The sequence below is a fragment of the Malurus melanocephalus genome, unplaced genomic scaffold (assembly GCF_030028575.1).
Source record: "Malurus melanocephalus ecotype Western Australia unplaced genomic scaffold, MMel_1.1 scaffold_182, whole genome shotgun sequence".
Taxonomy (NCBI): domain Eukaryota; kingdom Metazoa; phylum Chordata; class Aves; order Passeriformes; family Maluridae; genus Malurus; species Malurus melanocephalus.
The window spans coordinates 945361-965117 of record NW_026623414.1 but is presented as its reverse complement, the minus strand read 5'-3'; the positions used below and the strand labels follow the sequence as shown (position 1 = coordinate 965117).

Genomic DNA, 19757 nt, shown 5'->3' with positions numbered 1-19757 from the left:
CTCTCCTCTGTCCCCGCAGTGTGCTCCAGGAGGGTGCCTGATGGAGTTGTGTATCCAGCTCAGTATTATCATGTTGGGCAAGCAGCTGATCCAGAACAATTTGTTTGAGATTGGCATCCCGTAAGTAGCAACTTCTGTTCGTTATTTTTTTTTTACTGTTGTGCCTGTGAATGTAAAATAACTGAGAAATGAGCACTGTGTGACCAGAATGGAATGCTCAGCGAATCATTTCTGTTTTCCCCAGGAAAATGAAGAAGTTTATCCGATACTTGAAATTGAAGCGTCAGCGTTCTCTAGACCATGAAGAGCACATGAAGAAAAAGCAGCGTTATGAAGTGGACTATAACCTRGAGCCCTTTGCTGGACTCACCCCTGAGTACATGGAAATGAGTGAGTGAGGTGGAAAGAAGGCATTTGAAGCCATAATTATTGTGCCTAATTGGGATGGAGAGCTGAGCGTTTTGAACAGTGCATTCAGCAGACAGTGGATATGAGATGACTGAATTATTAATGTGTTCCAGCCACCCCTGGCTGCTGCAGGGCTGGATTTTGTGCTCTCTGCTGCTCACAAGCCCTTACTTTAGCACAATATTTTAGATATTTTTCTTTCAAGCCATGTGACACATCACTGTCAAGTTTCAAATGCAAATGATTAAGTGGCATCTACTTGAGATTGTGAGGCATATTTTACCATCAGTTAAACCCCACACTACAAATAAGTTAGTTCAGATTTTATCATTTCCACACCAGAGTCTTACTTTTTTTTTTTCTTCTTATACCTGAACCAAATCTTCTGAGAGCAATGCAAGTCTGTGGACCCGGTTGTATTTGACAGATCACATAGATTTTTTTTTTTTTTTCAAGTAATATCTTACATTGAGTGAGACAAATTAGAATATGTGGTGACCTTGATGTTCAGAGTACTTGAAGCAGATGGGAATTCAGTGGTACAAACCACAGGGTCATGCTGCCAGTTCCTAAAAATAAAAGAAGATGCAGTTACTGAGATCAGCATTTGGAAGTAACTGAGGAGGAGAAAGATGGGCACTGGCAGTACCAGGATGAGCATGAGATCCATGCAGAAAGCAAACATGATCCCTGGCTATAGGAAGCAAGTTATTCCTGGTAGAGGCAGAGAAGCAGCCACATCCTTTCTGGAGCTTCCAGTGGGATTGGTGAAGGCCAAAAACCTGCCAGGTGTAGCGTGGCAAACTGAGATAGAGCCAGTGTGGTCACTGCCATATCCCACTCCTTCAGGTGACTCCTGTGCTGGCCTTGCCCATGGAAAAATTCCTTCAGGAGCTTCCCCATCCTTCTGGTTACTTTTGCCTTGCCTTTGCAAGGTGGCAACACTCTCTTCCTTGAACAAATGGGGCAGCCGTCGTGCACACTGTGCCTGACACAGAAAATGGGATTGAGTCTCCCAGAATTTGTCACCTTGTCAGAATTTGGGRGCTGGCACGGATGTGGTGATGGGTGCATTTGGAAGTACTGACAAACAGGCACTGAAATGGTTTCTTTGTCTTTCCAGTTATCCAGTTTGGGTTTGTAACTTTGTTCGTCGCCTCCTTCCCGCTGGCACCTTTGTTTGCTTTATTGAACAACATCATTGAAATCCGTCTGGATGCCAAAAAATTTGTTACTGAGCTGAGGAGACCGGTAGCAGTGAGAGCAAAGGATATAGGTAAGGGGATATTGCTATTGTATCCCTGTTTGTTTATTCCTGGGCTGATGGCAGGATACTGTTATGCTGAGCTGGTTTCAATAACAGGGATATTTATAGGGGAAGTCAAAACAATCGACTGTGGCTTACCTGTGAATTGTCATAATTTATCAAGGCTTTCCTTTTAAAATAGGAAGACCAGGGCTTTAAATTCAGATGAATATTTTATTAAGTAAACATTATCACTTTTAAAATCAAAACGATCAATGAAATAGCAAAATATCTCGCCCGGTTTCTGACATCAACAGCCATTCCTGGCAATGCAGTTTTCTAGCAGAAGCAAAAATTTCCACATTTAATAACTCTGGCTGGCCTCAGAAATACCCTTGGGAAGGAGAGGAGACTCAGRAGTCCGTGGGTAAATGTATCCCTTTGTCCCAACTCAGCAGGAATGTCAGGAAACTGCAGAGGATGGAGCTGGAAAGGGCTCTGTGGCTGTGTGGGGACAGCAGCCCAGCCCTGCCCTGCCAGGRACTGACACCTGAGTGTTTGTCTCCCCAGTGCTGGCTACTTGTGACTAAAAAGGTCATCAAAATAAAAATGARAATAGAAATAATTGTCCTTGTTACAGGCCCAGGCAGCAAGAGCAGAGAAGTTTATCTGTTACTAAGCTCTGGCTTCATTCTACTGCGGGACAGGCAGAGCTTTTCCTTGGGYTCATCCTTATGCCCTAGGATCATCCTAGGCTTGAAGAACACCTCATGTTTTGCCATGACTCTGCTTTGGGGGTGTCTTGGGGCTCCCTGATTTGATGCTGCATGTTCAGGGTGCTGGTGGAGATAATAGGGAGGGTGATGTTGATTTTTTTTCCTATTTTTTTCCTATTTTTTTTCTACTTTTTTCTATTTTTTCTATTTTTTTTCTATTTTTTTGTGTTGGGGGTTTGATTATTTTTTAGAATTTGTTTCTGAGAAGGTGTTAATTGCAATTCATTGCAGTTCAACTCCACTTTTGAGGGTGGGAGAACCCCACTTTTTTCAGAGACATCCCAAAATCAGACTGTGAGATGGACACAGACAAAACAGACGAGTTTTTTAGCAYAGAATTGGGAAGGGGAGAAGGTCCCACCTGCCTAAGGCAGCAATCACCGACCATGCAGCCTCTGGAGAGGCCCTTCCTTCTCCCAGGAATCGAGCCTGGAGAGGGGGAAGTGGCAGAGCTGGGGGGCTTCATGCAACATCTTCTGACTAAATCCAGAGGGCTTGAACCTGAGTCAGTGTGGGGTTGGCTGGATTTACATTTTGTATGCTCTGAGACAGATTTAAGCAGAACCATAAATCCAACAGCCCAGTATACCCTGCACCCTGTGAGTGGAGGTGGCAGCTCCCTGTCTGTAGCTTCCTTATTCTCCTCAAGAATTTGAGAAGTTTGAATGAAATCTTGGGATGTTTCTTTTTTTCCACCTATGGCACCATTCCTCTCTCTCATATTTGCCTTCCCCTTCCTCAGAGAAGCTTTGAGCTTCAAACCTCAAAAAAAAAAAAAAAAAAACACAAAAAAAAAAAAAAAAAATTAGGTGCCAAAACGCAGTTGAGCTCCCTTTGATTAGGAGCCATTAAATTACTTTTTTTTTTATAATCAGTTCTTTTTCTATTTAAAATATAGTTCTAGTTCAGCACAGTTATACATGCTCTTAACTCTGTTAACTAAAGATGCAATTTATCTTATCTTAGAGACTAGAACAGCATTTACATGTTTGTCTCCTTCCTTAGGAATCTGGTATAATATCCTCAGAGGTATTGGAAAGCTCGCTGTCATCATAAACGTAAGTAAATCAGCATGAATTAARTTTGAATTCAGTAGGCTGGCTTTTCCATTCTGCTCCATGAGTTTTATTTCAGCACAAATCCCTTAAGTCAAGTGAAAGTATATGATTTAGAAATTTTTGGAAAGGTTAGAGAATGAGTTGCTGTGTTTATTTTAAAGCTGTGATAGCAGTAGCAATCATATAAAATAATAAGTAGCCACTGCTGCTTTTTTCCAGAAAGTTTTCATAAAACAGTTTTGCCCTTCAAACAAATAYGACCCCAGCTGCTTGCTTTTACTCTTTTGAAACACAATCAGTAGGATGAGATGTGTTTTTTAATTTCAGTGCTATTTTTGGGTAAGGTGAGAATCAGTGCAGGTCCTCAGAGTGCAGAATCCCTCCACTGAAAATCTGCCCTTGAGCTGATTGCCCCCACTCAGAGAGCTCTGAAAATCCTGAACAGAAATTTATTTCAACATCTCACAAAAATTGAGCAGACTTTAATATATTAATGTACGTACTTATGTACTATTCTATATGAATAGACATCCACAGTGATCATCCTGCTTGCACCCCAGCTGGGGAAGGATGAAAACAAAGGCCAGCTGAAATTCAACGTATTTGCAATGCAGCAAAGCAGGGGCTGTGTAGGGCTTATGGCCACGTGTCCCTGGACTCCCTTGGGGTTTTCTTACATTATCCAGACTTGAAATCCCTTCATTTTGTCCTTGGGGTTCTGTTGTGCTATGGCAAACCCATTCTTTTGGTTGTTTGCTATGCTGCCTTAGTTTGTCTTTCCTCTTTTCCTTTGGAAATAATTTCTCTGTTTTTCTCTTTTGTTCTGTGTAGTCTCTCTTTGTCAGTACCCAGTCTTATTTTTCCCTCTTTGATCAATGTACTGCTCCTCTCTACCATAAAATAATTAAAACATTTTGTACTGTGTTTGTTCCACATGTACATGAGATTTATGCCAGTGGCAATGTTTCACAATAACGATAAATGAGGAAGGCTAAAGTCATGAGGAACTCAGCCCAATTGGCTGTCGAGCCTCCTCTCCACGATCTTTTTAGAAAATTTTAAATAACCGGATGAAGTGCAATTTTTGTGACCATAAAAATAAAACTGGGCTCAGTCTCCTCATCCTTTTATCCTGATGAAGTTAAGAACCACATGCAATTAATGTCCTTTTGCAATGCAATGAGACTTGGAAGAGTCCAATCACCGGCAGTTGCTTGTGGGATGGAGAAGCAGCTGGAAATCAATCAGCWGGACCTTGGGGAAGCTGTGACAAGGACAGGGGGAAGCAGAGCTCTGGGAGCTCTCCTCTGGTGCCAGGGGGTACAGCTGCTCCATTTTTGGGGGCTCAGGTTGTCACCCACACAGACACTTCAGCAGGGATGTGCTCCAGGGAATCTGCTGTGCCTGGGGAGAGCGGGCAGTGCATAATCCCCTGCTGGTGCAGGGAGAGTTCCAACTGCAGGGCCCTCAGCCTCCCATGAGCTGTGGGAGTTGTTTGGGCAGGTCGTGGGTGAGGATGTGATGAAAYGTGGGCTGTGCCAGGATACTGCGTTCACTCTTTACTCTTGTGGCTCAGGCATTTGTGATCTCATTCACATCCGACTTCATTCCACGCCTCGTGTACCTGTACATGTACAGTGAGAATGGCACCATGCATGGCTTCGTCAACCATACACTATCCTCTTTTAATGTCAGCGATTTCCAAGCAGGAACAGCTCCAAACGACCCCCTGGATCTGGGCTACGAGGTTCAGATATGCAGGTACTCTCTTGAACCATCACTCATACGAAGTGTTCTCACAGCTGGCTAAGAATGTAATCAGTTTTTACATTCCTGGGACAGGTCTCTTGTATTTTCATACCGTTTTTAGCACCTTTTAGATCAGATGGATCCATTGCCTTGCACATCTTGGCTTACATATTAGGGAATCACAAAATCTGAACATGGTTTACTGCTTATTTGAGGAAATGGAGATTAGCAATAGTAAAATTCAGTGCTTGGCCATGCAAAGATTTTTATTATTTTGTGTTCCCTTCTCCTGGAAAGGAGACAAATAATGATAAACAGCACAGTGATGCTTTAAGGGAAGAAAGTTATGTCACTCTGATGTCATGTCATGCTACTGATATCATGACCATGACCTCTTTTTTTGTCCAGTTCCCAATTCCAGATGAGAGCACCAACATCCTTATCTGCACTGGAACTTAGGACTTACTAGAAGTGTCATCACMTAAGAAATTTGCATGCTTGTGATAATTTCTATATATTCCTTTMATGTTTAAAGTAAAATTATTGTTGCCTGTTTCAGCTTATGAAGGAATGCTGAAGTGCACACTGTGCCCAGGCTTCTTTGGATAGGTTTTAACACTTAGAATTGGGTTCCAAATCCAAATCTGACAGTGAAAGCACTTAGACCAGCAAAGCTGAAAGGGGACAGTGGAGGGAGGAAAAGGGAGAGGAGAGCAAGGAGGGAAAAGACATTCCAGGGGAGAAAAAGCTGAAAATGACTTTGATACACACATCCTATATAATCACAGGAACTGACCAAATAAAAAWCCTTGCCTTTGAATCATGTTATTTTATATTATATTCTTTATGCATTTGAATAGTGCAATTAAAATGATTAAATTACCTCCAAACAGAAAATTCACTCGAAGCTGAAAGCAAAACCAACCCAAGTTGCATTTGTAGTAGCTTTGCTCACTTTCACTTTCTCCTGGTTTCCTCTTGCTGCTCTCTGGGCAGAGGTTAAACAAGGTTGGCAAACATGTTCCAGCACAGAATGGGAGTGTCAGCGTTGCTGTCCAATACCAAAATGCCAGATTTATTTGCTTTCCACTCCCAGCTTCTATCTTCTTCCCATCCCATCCGTATTCTGAGGATTCTAAAATCATTTGAAAATGCAGAGCCCTCATTCTTTCAAAATATTGACAGAATGCTGGGGTTTCGAATTCAATATATTTTTCTTGGTCTGTTTATCAACACATAGATTTTCTGTAAGCCACAGCTAGGAAAAGTTCTCTCCACATGGCAAAATTTAACTTCAGTCTTTTGCTAATCATATGGTAAACACGTTCTATGAATCTGAGATCCATATTTTTGTCTTTAAAAACAGTTTGAAAAATATATATTGTCTTTCTACCTGTCTTAAAATAAAATAAATCACCTCAGCTATTTAGTTTACTCTGCCTTATGCAAAATTGATGCAATTTGTACTAATCAGAGGGGATTAAGAAGTATTAACCTTTAATTTTGAGTAAAACTGGAAGACTATGGGAGAATTCCAGCTGGGTCTTGTTTCTGAGAGGTTGATACAGTGAACTTTCTCATAGTTCCATTTATGGTTTGACAGTTTCTTATTAATTCCTTCTGGTGCTAAAATTTCTGAATTACTGAGTCTTGCTTTGCAGGTACAAAGATTATAGAGAACCCCCCTGGTCTGAAAACAAATATGACATTTCAAAGGATTTCTGGGCTGTCCTAGCAGCAAGATTGGCATTTGTGATTGTTTTCCAGGTAGGTTCTATTGCAGGCACTTGGAAATAAGTTTTTAAGCCAAAGAAATGTCTTCTTTCTCAGTTGTTTCATGGAAAAACCAAAGAAATTTGCCCATCTCCATCACCCTCTTTGTCCCACCCACCCAGGCATTGGTATAGCCTCAGTGGAAAAATTCATCCCCAGGGATTCYCTGAACTGGTTTGATGCAGAAGAGCTTAATGACCTTAGAGAGCAGCAAAGCACAAGGCTGATATTAATTAGGTCCCATCAATTTCTCCCATAGGACATCAACAGTTTCACTGAGGCAGCATAAATTTAATACAAAATCATTTTCAGAGCTAGCCAAGAAATGAGATTTCCAAAATTTTCCTATTTAAAAGTTTAACTTGCATCTGAATGAGAAGGCAAATCTTGTCATTTTCCCTTAAAATACATTATTTAATCTCAATAGTGATGCTGGTTATTGTGGCACAAGTGTTTTAAGTCTGCCTTACCTGAATAACTTGTGTCAAAACTTTTGGGGTTTTTTTTKGKTTTWAAAAAATCACRTTTTTGAGAAAGACCTCCCTTTCCTTGAATTAAGATTTTTCAACCAGAAACATTTAATTGAAACATATTTTACCAAGTTTTACCACTTTATTTTCCTCTGCGTTCCTGATGTAAATCTCATGAGCCATTTACCAATGACAAATTTCTTGGGATTTGATTTCCTCAGGATTTGTACATAAATCAGAGAGGTCCATGCTTGATGTATTTCTCTACTTCTAGTATGCACAAAGATGTAGGGGAATTTGGTCCAGTATTCCAACTCAAATATTGTCCCTTCTTCATTTTTCCTTCCTAAGTGCACYGAAATCATCCCCTCTCCCYGCAGCCACCCTTCCAWTTGGCCTYACTGACRCTTTCTCACSACTTCACTTTCAGAACCTGGTCATGTTTATGAGTGAATTTGTCGACTGGATTATCCCAGACATTCCCAAGGACATTAGCCAGCAGATTCACAAGGAGAAGGTTCTCATGGTGGAGGTCTTCATGAGGGAAGAGCAGGGGAAGCTGCAAATGCTGGAAACCTGGAAAGACAAGGACAAGAAAAAAGGGGAGAACTGCAACAACCACAGCCCCAGGCTCTCCAGGAGCCGCAGTGGGAGCTTGTCCTCCTGCCATTCCTATCCTCTGGACGTTTAGAAGAGGAGGGAGCCGAGTCTGTCGGGGCATTCCAGAGACAAAGCTGCGGCGCCGGGGGCAGGACTCCGCTGAYGGACACCCCGGTGCATGCTGAGGGATGTGCTGCCATTTCGCTCTCACCTGGCTGGGAAATGCCCTTCTTGCAAACATGGAGGACCACGTTCTATTTCTGACTATGTTGGGTTTTTCTTTTCTTTTGCACAAGCAGTAATGCAGGGAGTTTTTATATTTCTTCCATAGGTAACACTATCGACGTCGGTGTGCATTCAGAAATGCAGGTACTTGGGACGTCTTGCTAGAGGTATTCTCTGAGAATTTGATCTTAGCCTGTTAATTAGCTAATGAAATAAAGGTAAATTTGAAGTCATGATAATAAAAATAATAATGCTAACTCRAACTGTTTTCGGAAGCCCAGGCTGSAAGGTCCATGGGGTGACTCGATCAAGGATATGCAAAATCAGCCCAAGTGTTCCATAAGGCCARCCAGACTGCCTTGGCTGCCGAGGCTGGGTTTAGCTCTGTGGATCTGAGCTTTGGGGTCACAGGGGCGTGGGGGCCACCTGTGGCAGCTGCAGTGTCCCCCAGAGCCTGGAGGGGACCTGGGGCACCCTTTTCTGGCAGCAGCAGCAGCAGCACAGCTGAGAGGTGCTGGCAGCGGTCCCTGGGTTCAGTTCTGTTCACACCCACAGTCTGTGAGCACACCAAGAGCTCCGGGGGCTCTCCCTGCCCTGCCAGGATTTCCCCATCACCCTCTGGAGCAGGAGGAGGGAGCCTCCTGTGCTCCTGCAGACTTTCTGCTGTTGGCTGCCATTTGCCAGAGGCAGAAATCCCAAACATGTCCCACTGTCTCCAGTGGAAGCTTTGCCTGCACWGGGGCTACAGGACCAGACCTTCAGTTAGTTACGGGACTTTTCTTTTGTCTTAAAATCCTCTCTCTTTTGTACAAGGAGCTTTTCCTTAAAGTATAAGTCTGAAATCCTTACTTACCACCACTAGTTAAATCCCATCAGTACAGCTCTTTTTAAGCATAATGCATTTTAGTTTTGCTTTGTYGACCGATAAACTGCACTTCCAAATAATATTGGTGCAATTAGCCTAATTTCTTTTATTGCKTTGTCTTGTCCGTGGCACTTGCATTATAAAATCAAAAAAGAAAATAAAAATGAAAGATTTCTTTAAAGTCTAACTACTGTATGGTTTGTTACAAAACCAAACTGTTTTCAAGAGAAKTTAGTTATTTCTTTTTTTCTTTCTTTTTTCTTTGCCAAACTAATTTAAAGATTAATGCTAGAACTCTAAAAAATGCCATATATAGCTTTTGATATATTTATTTGTTTTAAAGTATGTGATAAACTTGATATTTTTCTGTAGTCTGTCCAAAGAAGGTACCAGAAGAGAAATTATGTAGAAGAAAGAAAATTGTATGAACCAAATATTCATGAGGCTTATTTAAAATATTGATCCAACCAAAGATTTTTATTAATAAAGGGCTTATATTTTGTTAACTCTTGTTTCTGTTGTATTTTGACTTGCAGGAATGTCACTATTTTTGAAATTTGTAATTTACGATAAGAGTGTTGCTGTAGGGCCAAATCCTGCCCGATTTATTCCCACRTCAATGTTACGCCTGGTAGTAAATAAATGTTTACCAGATCAGGCCCACTGACTGCAATAGGACTGGGAGTGGGGATAAATKAAGCAGAATTCTGTCCACACATTTTGTTGGAAACCTGTTCTTCCTCTCATTCCTTGGTAATTCAAAAGATCCAGGAGAAAGCCAAACGTGAACTACCTATTCTGAAGAGAAACCTTAGGGATTGTCCTCAAAGGGGATTTAATCTGTAAATACTCACCTGAAAGTGTTCCCAGCTTAATACTGACATTCCTGTAAATGGTAGAACCRTATCCTGAACACGTACTTATCTGAATTTTTCATTATTTGCTGAAATCATGGAATAGTAACGTTGCTTATACTTTCTTTTGTACAGTAAATTGTTTTAAATGGAATTTTGTATATAAAAATCTGTATTACTGCTTAGATATCTATAAAATTCTTTCATGGAATCATTTTTTTAAGAAAAGCAAATATATACTAAATCTGTTTTATTTTGGTTTTTTTTTCCTTTTCCTTCAAACATTTATTCAAAATAAACTTAAATATCCAAGAGTTTCTCCTGTGGGACAGGTTCTGTTCCCAACCCTCCTTGTGCTCTGAGTGCACAGACATCTTCCTAAAAATGTCACRGGTAGGACCTGGTGTTGGAGCTGCTTTAGAGCCCCACTTGGAGAWGAGTGAATCACACCCAAAATGCATTTTCAAGAGCACAAAGGGAGTTTTTGGCTGCTTTTTGACCTATGGACACTGAGTATGAAATAAAGGATCYTAGCCTGGGAGCTTTCCTTTTCCTCTGATCTAATCTTAGGCATTTAGCAGAATGTGATATGGAGGGGCTTTAACTGAGATGTTTGAAATGGGCCTGTAATGAGGAAGAATGTTGTTTGCTTTGTTTCTCTTTGAATTAGAAAGTGGATTCATTATTGAGAATGAACTGGTGAAATGAAAGGAGTGAAACCAGCAAGTTCTTTGCCCGTTTCTTGCTGAGTTCAGCTCTGAAGGGAGGCAGAATGGCTCCACTGTGGCTGTCACATTTCCATGGCCCTGAGTCGGCTGTCCAAGCAAAGCTGGGCTCAGACTCTCACCTGCTAATTGCAGTTTTTTTCTCTTCTCCCATTTAACTGTTCGGTGAGAAGGCAAAGCACGAGAATTCATGCCAATCCTTCTTTCCTTGACAGAAAATACAAATGCTCCGAGCCACAAAATTTAGTTCTAAGGTGGGAATGGTGCCCTGAGAACACCATAGACAGGTGAACCTCATTGGGAGCTGTGTGGGTTTTTGTCAGTTCTTAAAGATAAAACAATACACAGGAGCTCATTAGATATAAGATCATGCCTCCCACAAAAAGACTTCCACTCCAGTTGTGGTACTTTTCCTGGAAGTTTTTTTTCATATTTGGGATGCAGAAAAGAAACGTTTGTTTTTACCAACAGCACATTTGAGGCAGGATTATGCTAATAAGGATTTACTGGAATAGAGAGGATGGAAAAAGGAAACTTAGAGCAGCAGGGATCTGTGATCAAAGTGACCCTGTGGACCAGGTTTGATGGAGAGCAAACCAATCATTTTATTTGTGCAAATACAGCTGAATTCTCTGTTGGAATGACAGCGTGCCCCCTACCCACATTCAGCCTGCTCTTGGCATGCTTCTGCCCCAAAACCACAGGCACAAAACCATTTCCCAGCCCTGCTTCAATCAAAGAAAAACTCTCAAACTCAATATATGAAAGAGGAAAGGCATGACACCTGTTTGCTTGGTCCAGGAGGAAACTCAGAGCAGGGAGGAGATTCCTGCTGGCAGTGGCTCCGTGAGCATTGCTGAGCCACTGCTGAATCCCTGTTTGTTCATGGCCACCCCATCCGAGGAGRAAGTGGAACCCACCCCACTGTGCTGCCAGCCTGAATCTCCTGGATTTCCATGGCATTGTGTTTCCAAGATACTGCCCCACAAATATTTTGCAGTCTTAAATAGCTTCAGGGTGAATAAGGCTCACATCAAGGCACGGACACATTTCTATTTTTAAACCTCCCATGCTCTCTGGTCCTGAGCTGTTAATGATCTTTTTGGCTGTTGTGATTTCCAATAAGCAAKAATCATTTCCTTTTCACCTTGATTCCTCAGGAGTCTGACCTCTTCCAGAGCTCCGTAGATCACTTGAGTGCTGAATTCACTTGAGTGAAATTTATCTTTTCCTGTGGAGTTTTCAGAGTAAACAACTTTTCTTCCTTTTGCCCCTGAAAAAACCCTATTTTAGAATTTATATGAATTCCATTCAAACTCTGGTTCAATTCTTTGCACATTCAAGCACTATTTATTCCATGACCAAACATAACATGCCATTTTTAGTATAGCAGAGAAAAACCAAAGTTCTTTATTTAACCTTCTTTTTTTAGCCCAACAGGCCTTTCTGAAGAAAAACTAACTATGAACGTGGCTTGTTTTGAATTTTAACTCTATCCTTAWTTTTTAAGGCCAAGCAGGCCACCTGAAGCCAAAGAAAATATTTCCACTGATTCCATTTGACTTCAGCATGCTTTGCATGAGGTTAAACATTACTTATTGAGTGACTGGTTTCCCTTTGAATAAAATAAAAACTCCTGGAAGTTTTTGTAGGTTACTTTTCTAACCCACAGTGTCAGCTAAAGCCAAAATAAATCGATGAAAMTGTGTTGTCAGAGCTGTAAAGAGTTGGGTGCACCATTGTGCTAGTTTCCAGGAGTTAAAGTCCTTGGAAAATCCAAGAAAGGCTTGGAAAATTGAAGAAGATTGAAGATTTCTAAGTAATAGCTTTCATCTTGCTTAGTAACATCTCTGTAAAAAAAATCATGCCAAAGTGGAAAACATATCTGTCCAGGTGACCATAAGAAGAAAGAATGAAAACACAAAAATTTTAGCAGACTGCTTGTGCTAAACAAGTTCAAAAGTGTAAAAAAGTCCATTTATAAGAGCAAGAGGAAGAAGAAAAAGTTATTCCCTAYTTTTGTTGCTTAATTAAAAAACAGTAGTTCTCTTCTCCAGTTGAAATATGAGACAGAGCTGAGCAAAAGGTGCAAACAAGGGAAGGGAGGAGGCAAAGGCTTTTGCCTGCTGCTCTCAGACCCGGGTTAGCTGGCAGGTCAGCCACGGGAGTGGTTTTCTGGACAGAGGATGGATTCCCAAGGATTGCAGGTGGGTTTTGGGGCAGCCCTTGTCATTGTTCCCACTGCCCTGTGTCCTCTCATCATGCCAAGCCAGGCGATGCCGCAGGTCTGGGGTGGAGGTGGAGGATGGGAGGTTTTGGTCCTGTGGGAGGAACAGAGCTCATGAGCCTGGAATTCCCATCTGTGCCGGCAGCAGCGTGTAATTACAGGAGCAGCTCACATTTCTCAACATATTAATCTTCAAAATCCATCTGCAGGTAAAGAAGGATTGCAAGTAATTAGCCATCAAGTGGGAAAGGAATCCGTCTCAGCAGGCCAGACAGTTCCAGGGTGTGCATTGTCAGCAAGCTGGTGGGCTCCAGCTCCTGGAATTGTTCAGGCATTTTACTCTTCTCAGGCCCTGCTGGGAGTGGAAAAGAGGAGCTGTGAGCAGGGAAGGGMCAGTGAAATTCCTGTGAGTAAATCAATGTGAGCTTCAGCTCCATCCCTATCCYGTCCTCAAAGGGCAAAAGAAGTAAAACTGAGGCAGCTCTGAAATTCTACTGAACCTCTTCACTTCTGCCTWGCTGAATTTTACTTCAGAAACCACGTTTCTCCACCTCTTCACAAAGCTTGCCTTTTAGAAATGGTGAGATAAGCTGGTAATCACCTCTGGGACTTCTTGTGGACAAGAAGTGACAATCCCTGCCAGGTTTGGGTGCTTGGCAAAGATGTGCACAGGCTCCTTTCAAAAGCCTCAACGCCCCCAAACTGGTGAAGAGCAGCAGAGTATCGTTATAAGGGTGAGAGAGGTGAGCTTGGGGCTGATTTGACAGAAGTATTTTAATCTTGGTTGTATCTACACAAGGAAAAAATAAAAACTTGCCATGTGGCTTTTTTGGCTCAAAGTTGTGGCACATGTAACTTCCTCACTTTTCTGAAGTGTACAGACTACAAAGAAAATATATAAATGCTAAATATTGGATTTGATTAACCCAGCCATCTCTCGGGAAGTCACGCTCCCTTCCCAGACATTTCATCTCTGGGAACAAATGCAACAAGTTTCCCACATGTTTGTGTATGAAAATGGACTCCAAATTGTGGTTTAGGATGAACTGGGATCTGATTCTGACCACAGCACCGTGGACTAGCTCAAATTACAGCGTTCTTTTGGAGAGCAGAAAATAAAACTTCCTCCCCAAAGAATCGAGGGAGAGAGAGCATGAAACCAGATTTGCTTTCTTATTTATTATATCTAAATCCCAGTGACTAACTCACCCAGTCATATCCTGTATCACTCAGTGCCTACACAAAACTATTCATGTTTTAAAAGGAAATTACTGAATAATAACCACACTGTGTTTAAGCAGACAAGGCACTCCCTCCCTAATCAGGATTGAAGAAAAAAACTTACACCTTCCAATTTCCAGGACAGTGACTCAGATGGAAAATACAGCATTGGCACGTTTAAAAAGAATAAAAATCACAGACAGCTAAGGGAATACTTGTTTCTAGGAAATAATCCCCACCTCTTGGTTTGTCATAATCTCTAGTCACAGCAGTGAGTTCACAATACCTGAGTTTAACTCAAAAATCAAGCAAGTGTGACCAGAGATGCTCATTTTTATTTATTAAAGCAAATTTTCAGTGCCTCTGGGAGACATTTAGACATCTTCTGGTTTGTGAAAAGCCCATTCTGCAGGCTGGATGCAGAGACACGGCTGGAAAAAAAGTTTACATTTTTCACCAGGTCCAAAGCAGAGTCTGTCAGTGCAGAAGAGATTAGAGCTGAATATTCATAGACACAAAAAAAATAATAAAAAAGTCCCTGCTGACATTATTTCAACTGCAATGCTCTGCAGCAGGCAATGAAGTGCTGATCCTCAGCAAGAAGCTGGCAAAAAAACTTTCCTTRGGTGGGAAGATGAAGTCCTGTGGTACAGGACTAATTACTTGCTTGTAAGAAATACTTCCAAGTGGTGCAAATGGAAGCAGTTTTCTGCAAAATAATTATTTTTGTTATCCCAACCTTTATTTTATAGCTTCTCAGAATACTCTATTTTCTAATGCAAAGATGGAGAATGAAGAAAAACWCCTCAATTTACAGAAATAAATGTTAATGTGGTAAGTATTTACCTTTTCATGGTTTTATTTGGTTTAGGAACTGGCAATASAGCAGCTCAGGAAAATAAAGAACAAATTATACATACTCTGCAGAAATTAATTAGTATTAGCTTCCCAGCCTGGCAATCAAAGCTGCTGGATTATTTCCCTGGCTGAAAAGTGACTTCCAGTTTGGATCTTAACTTGCTTTGCTTCACCCTCAGCCAGCCACAGAGCAGGAACTGAACTGAATAGGAACAGAAAGGACCCCAGAAGAGACCTAATGATCATTCMCTGTTATTCGGGGAGGCTTTGTTATTTCACAACGCCATTCCTTTGCAAACAACCCTCACTCTCTGTTTTCTCTGTCTTCCTGTTTTCCCAAGTGCAAAATCGWTGTTGCAGAGCTTAAGTGATAAATAGGGTTTAGAAGAATGAGATGTGCTGGGCTAAGATACACACACAGCTTTATTGACATGTGAAATGTTTGCATGAATGATTTCATACTTCCATGGTATKATGAAAATTCACTACAAAAATAGGTAAAAAGTCAAGTCAGAGGTTTTTAGCCGGAGAAAATAAACAAAAGTCTACAATTTACCCTTCCCCTAAAGTTAAACTAACTTCTTCTGCCAACAATAACACAACAGAACTGTATCAACAGAATTATATCAACACTTCTGCTGTTTCAATATTAAGTTCAAGCATCTGTTAACAACTTATTGCTTGTTGTTGTTGTTACTTGGCCAGATCTTTTATCTGTATACAACCTATTCATGCCAGAGTTCACTCTCTTTTCAGAACTTATTTACTTTTCCCACACTCTGCTTCTAATTTTTTCTTCTCAACCCACAATAATTTGACATTTCTTACAGGCCCTTTTGTCAGGGACAGTTTTCTCCTAAGATACTTAGTCTCTTCACAAATAAGTTTCTCTACCAGAGCACTTCTTTCTACACTGGACGTTATAGCAACAGAGAGGTGATAGCTGACAAAACAAACATGTATGGATCAATTCATTCACAAAAGAAAACATAGAAATTGTCTTTTCTTTGCTGAAAATGTGCATTTTAGTGTTTTGCAAAAAAAAAAGATGGGCAAGAGGCATTGAATAAATACATTAAGAAATTTTACGTAAATCAGTTTATTCACAGTGGGAGTAAAAAAAGCAAGCAAGGAAACTAAAAACCTCTTGCAGCCCAATTCTGCTCACAGGGAGGGGACCGCATTTTTTAATGCAAAATCTCCTCCTACCTTGAAAATAGCAAAGAAAAAAGGAGRTGCTATTAATTCCGTTGGGAGACAAGTGTAGATATATTTTTAAAAGTGTACAATTGACTGGGCCTCAAAAGCRAAACAGCCTCTCAGCACTGTCTGTACCAAGATGTTTGCCCAGCCCACGCCTCAGAACTGTCAGGGATGAGGATTTCAGATCCCATCTGGGTTATCTGCTCTCGAATTGTGTGGTAAATTAAAGAAGTTATCAAAGCTGCTTCACTTACAAACGCAGCGGTTCCCAAATTYTCCCATTCCTATGGCCCAGCAGTGTCTGCTGCCCTGGAAATCACAAAGCATCTTCCCCCGTTTGTGTTCCACAYCAACACACCTCGGTCACCCGGAGCGCAGGACAGCCCCACACTCTGCCCTTTTTGCAGTCCCCAAATAGGTGTTTTGTGCCTGAATATTCTCCTACCGACACCTCCCCGAGGGCTCTGCTGAAATTCATCTTTTTCTGCTCTTTTTGCCCGGCTCCTCCAGCCATGACCGAAGTCAAAGCGAAGTTTGAAACACTCCCAGGCTTCGAGCTCCCTCTGCAGTATTTTGCAAGGACTCATCTTRCCTCGAGAAATCTTAAGATTCTTTGGTTAGGATCACTCCTAGCACTTAAATTTCTGGGAAACTTCCACTGAAATCTGAGCTGCTCTAATAAATAATTTCTATGAAGTTTTATTCTGATGTGGAAGCACTTGCGATCTGTTAGGCTTGGCTAATACTTTCTTTACCAAAGCCCCACGGACTGCTTCCAAAGGAAATCACTGGAATAAAGCAAGTTCCTGGGGTATTTCTGTCAGTGAATATGTCCAAGTCAGAGTCAGAAAGAATAAAAAAGCCTACTCAATCACTCTGGCTTCCATTAGGAGTGAGTTTAAAAGCATTTAAGAGTCTTAATTAAATATTGATTTGTGTCTTTTAGTTTCATATTTGTTACTAATTTGGACACCTTTGGAATTACACAAATGTACAGCATCACTTTCACACTCCTCATGCCTCTGAATCTGGCCACTCAGTTGGTGTGAACTAATTAAAATTTCAGCTRATGTTGTTTCCAATTGCATGTCAAGGAATAGAGCATAAAGGTATAAACTTTGCTGATTTCGACGTCTCCCACATAGATCTGTCTCTGAATTCAGCTGGCTGCCATCACCAGGCACCATGGGATCTGGTCCCTGCTGTTTTGTAGGTCACCATCCTTGGCAAAATGAAAAAGAGATTTTATTTAACTGGATTTTATACTTCTTGTATCATTACAAGCATTACTCCTGCTTCATAAATTAATCCACACACAGCAAATACGTTTCTGTTATGCTGCCCTTTCTGTTAATGTCTTTCCTSGAGTTTAAATTATATTCAGGGCCTCAGAAAGAAATCAAATCTCTTAACTCAGGCACATCTTGTCCCAGCTTGGATTCTCCATGGAAGTTCCTCTCCCTCTTTGCTTTACCATGAGAACATGCAATAGGTTCATTCCCTGCAGTTTGCAGCATTTAGGGAATAAACAAAAATATCTGGTGGGTTTATCTAAGGAGAGGTTGTGCCTGTGGGAGTTTTAGAAATGTTTTGGAGGTGGGAGTTYACATCAGAATGCAAGAGTGGAGATGAAGATGAGGACGATGATAGTGTTTAAGTGCATTTATCAGATGGAAATCTTTTTGTGGTTAGGTCTGTTAGTGCAATAATAAATAATTGATTGTAACATAATAAATTAAAGTGTGCTGGAAACAACTTTAAAATGGGGTAGCTTGGGGAATCAACATGCCAGTGCTTACAGAAGGAACAAGGAAATTTCTGACCTATCCACATGTGTCAAGCAGAAAAGCCATCCTGACACCTACAAAACAATGGGATGGACTTGACCTTTCCCATTTAAGCCAAGTCCACAACCTTCCACCCTGTGAAACAGTCGCCTCTAAAATGCAGGGGTTTAACATTTGCCCTGTTCCTTCCCTTTTAAAGGTCAGCAGGAACTCTGTATCACCATTAATGTCTGTGARGAACAAAGGCCAGGCTGCATGCCCTGTGTTTCCAGGGAAAGGATGGGGGTCTCRGGGGAGCCGAGGCTGCACAGGGAGAGCAGGAGCTGCTTTGCCGGGGAGGGAAACCATGGGAATGGCATCTCTCTGGGAGCAGGGCTCTGATGGGGCCTTTCCTGCTCTTGGTGGAGAGAGTCCTTTACAGAATCACAGAGMCAGTGAATAATTAAGGTTGGAAAAGATGTCTGAGACCATCGAGTCCACCATTAACCCAGCATTGCCAAGCCCACCACTGTGCCTCAAAGCACCACATCTGTACATCTTCTAAATCCCTCCAGGGAYGGTGACACCACCACTTCCCCTGTTCCAATGCCTGTCCACCCTTCCAGTGAAGGAATTTCTCCTAATATGCCACCTAAAACACCGCTGATGATTTGCCTCTTTTCCAGCCCCTTGTCCTTGGGGAAAGAGACCAACTCCCTGCTGTCCACACTCTCCTGTCAGGGAGCTGTGGACAGTGAGAAGGTACCTTCTGAGCCTCCTCTTCTGCAGGCTGAACCTTTCATCCTTGTACTGCTTTTCTTCCCACCTTTTGAAAGGAAAAAAAAAGCACAGAGAGTAACCCTTGTAGGGGCAGGTGTTCACAAGAAGTGCAATAATTCAAMATGAAACAGGAAAACTACAGATCCCCCAACTTCAGGCTTAGACTGTCAAGGTCACACACTGAGTGTTGTGTGTCCACTTCGGGGCTCCTCAGTTTAGGAAGCACCTGGAGGGACTGGAGCGTGTCCAGGGAAGGGAACRGAGCTGGGGAGGGGACTGAAACATCAGGAGGRGCTGAGGGAGCTGGGAAAGGGGCTCAGCCTGGAGAAAAGGGGATCAGAGGGGATCTCATCACTGAGGGAGCTGGGAAAGGGGATCAGCCTGGAGAAAAGGGGGATCAGAGGGGATCTTATCACTGAGGGAGCTGGAAAGGGATTCAGCCTGGAGAAAAGGGGGATCAGAGGGGATCTTATCACTGAGGGAGCTGGAAAGGGATTCAGCCTGGAGAAAAGGGGGATCAGAGGGGATCTCATCACTGAGGGAGTGGGGAAAGGGGCTCAGCCTGGAGAAAAGGGGGATCAGAGGGGATCTCATCACTGAGGGAACTGGGAAAGGGGCTCAGCCTGGAGAAAAGGAGGTTCTGGGGGGACCTTGTGGCTCTGCACAACTCCCTGACAGGAGGGGGCAACCGGGGGGAAATCGGGCTCTGCTCCCAGGGAACAGGGACAGAAGGAGAGGGAATGGTCTAAAGTGCGCCAGGGGAGGTTTAGGTTGGCTATCAGATAAAATTCCTTCACAGAAAGAGTTATCAGGCATTGGGGTGGGCGGCCCAGGCAGGCAGTGGAGTCACCGCGCCTGGATCCGTGTAAGGAAGGATTGGATGGGGCGCTCAGTGCCACAAGCTGAGTGAAAGGTGGTGTTTGGTCATAGATTGGGCTCGATAATCTCCGAGG

At 42.2% G+C, this 19757-nt stretch overlaps 1 protein-coding gene across 4 annotated transcripts in view; it reads left to right on the top strand.

Moving 5' to 3' along the window:
- Positions 1–10278, top strand: part of ANO1 (anoctamin 1) — a 72868-nt gene extending 62590 nt beyond the window's left edge. For all 4 annotated transcript variants that reach the window (XM_057373006.1, XM_057373007.1, XM_057373005.1 and 1 more), the window contains 7 exons: positions 20–120; positions 245–390; positions 1532–1684; positions 3436–3488; positions 5065–5249; positions 6899–7004; positions 7911–10278. In XM_057373006.1, the coding sequence (XP_057228989.1) occupies positions 20–120; positions 245–390; positions 1532–1684; positions 3436–3488; positions 5065–5249; positions 6899–7004; positions 7911–8171 (1005 nt within the window). In that variant the 3' untranslated portion in view covers positions 8172–10278. The remainder of the gene's footprint in view (positions 1–19; positions 121–244; positions 391–1531; positions 1685–3435; positions 3489–5064; positions 5250–6898; positions 7005–7910) is intronic.
- The last annotated feature ends 9479 nt before the right edge of the window (positions 10279–19757 follow it).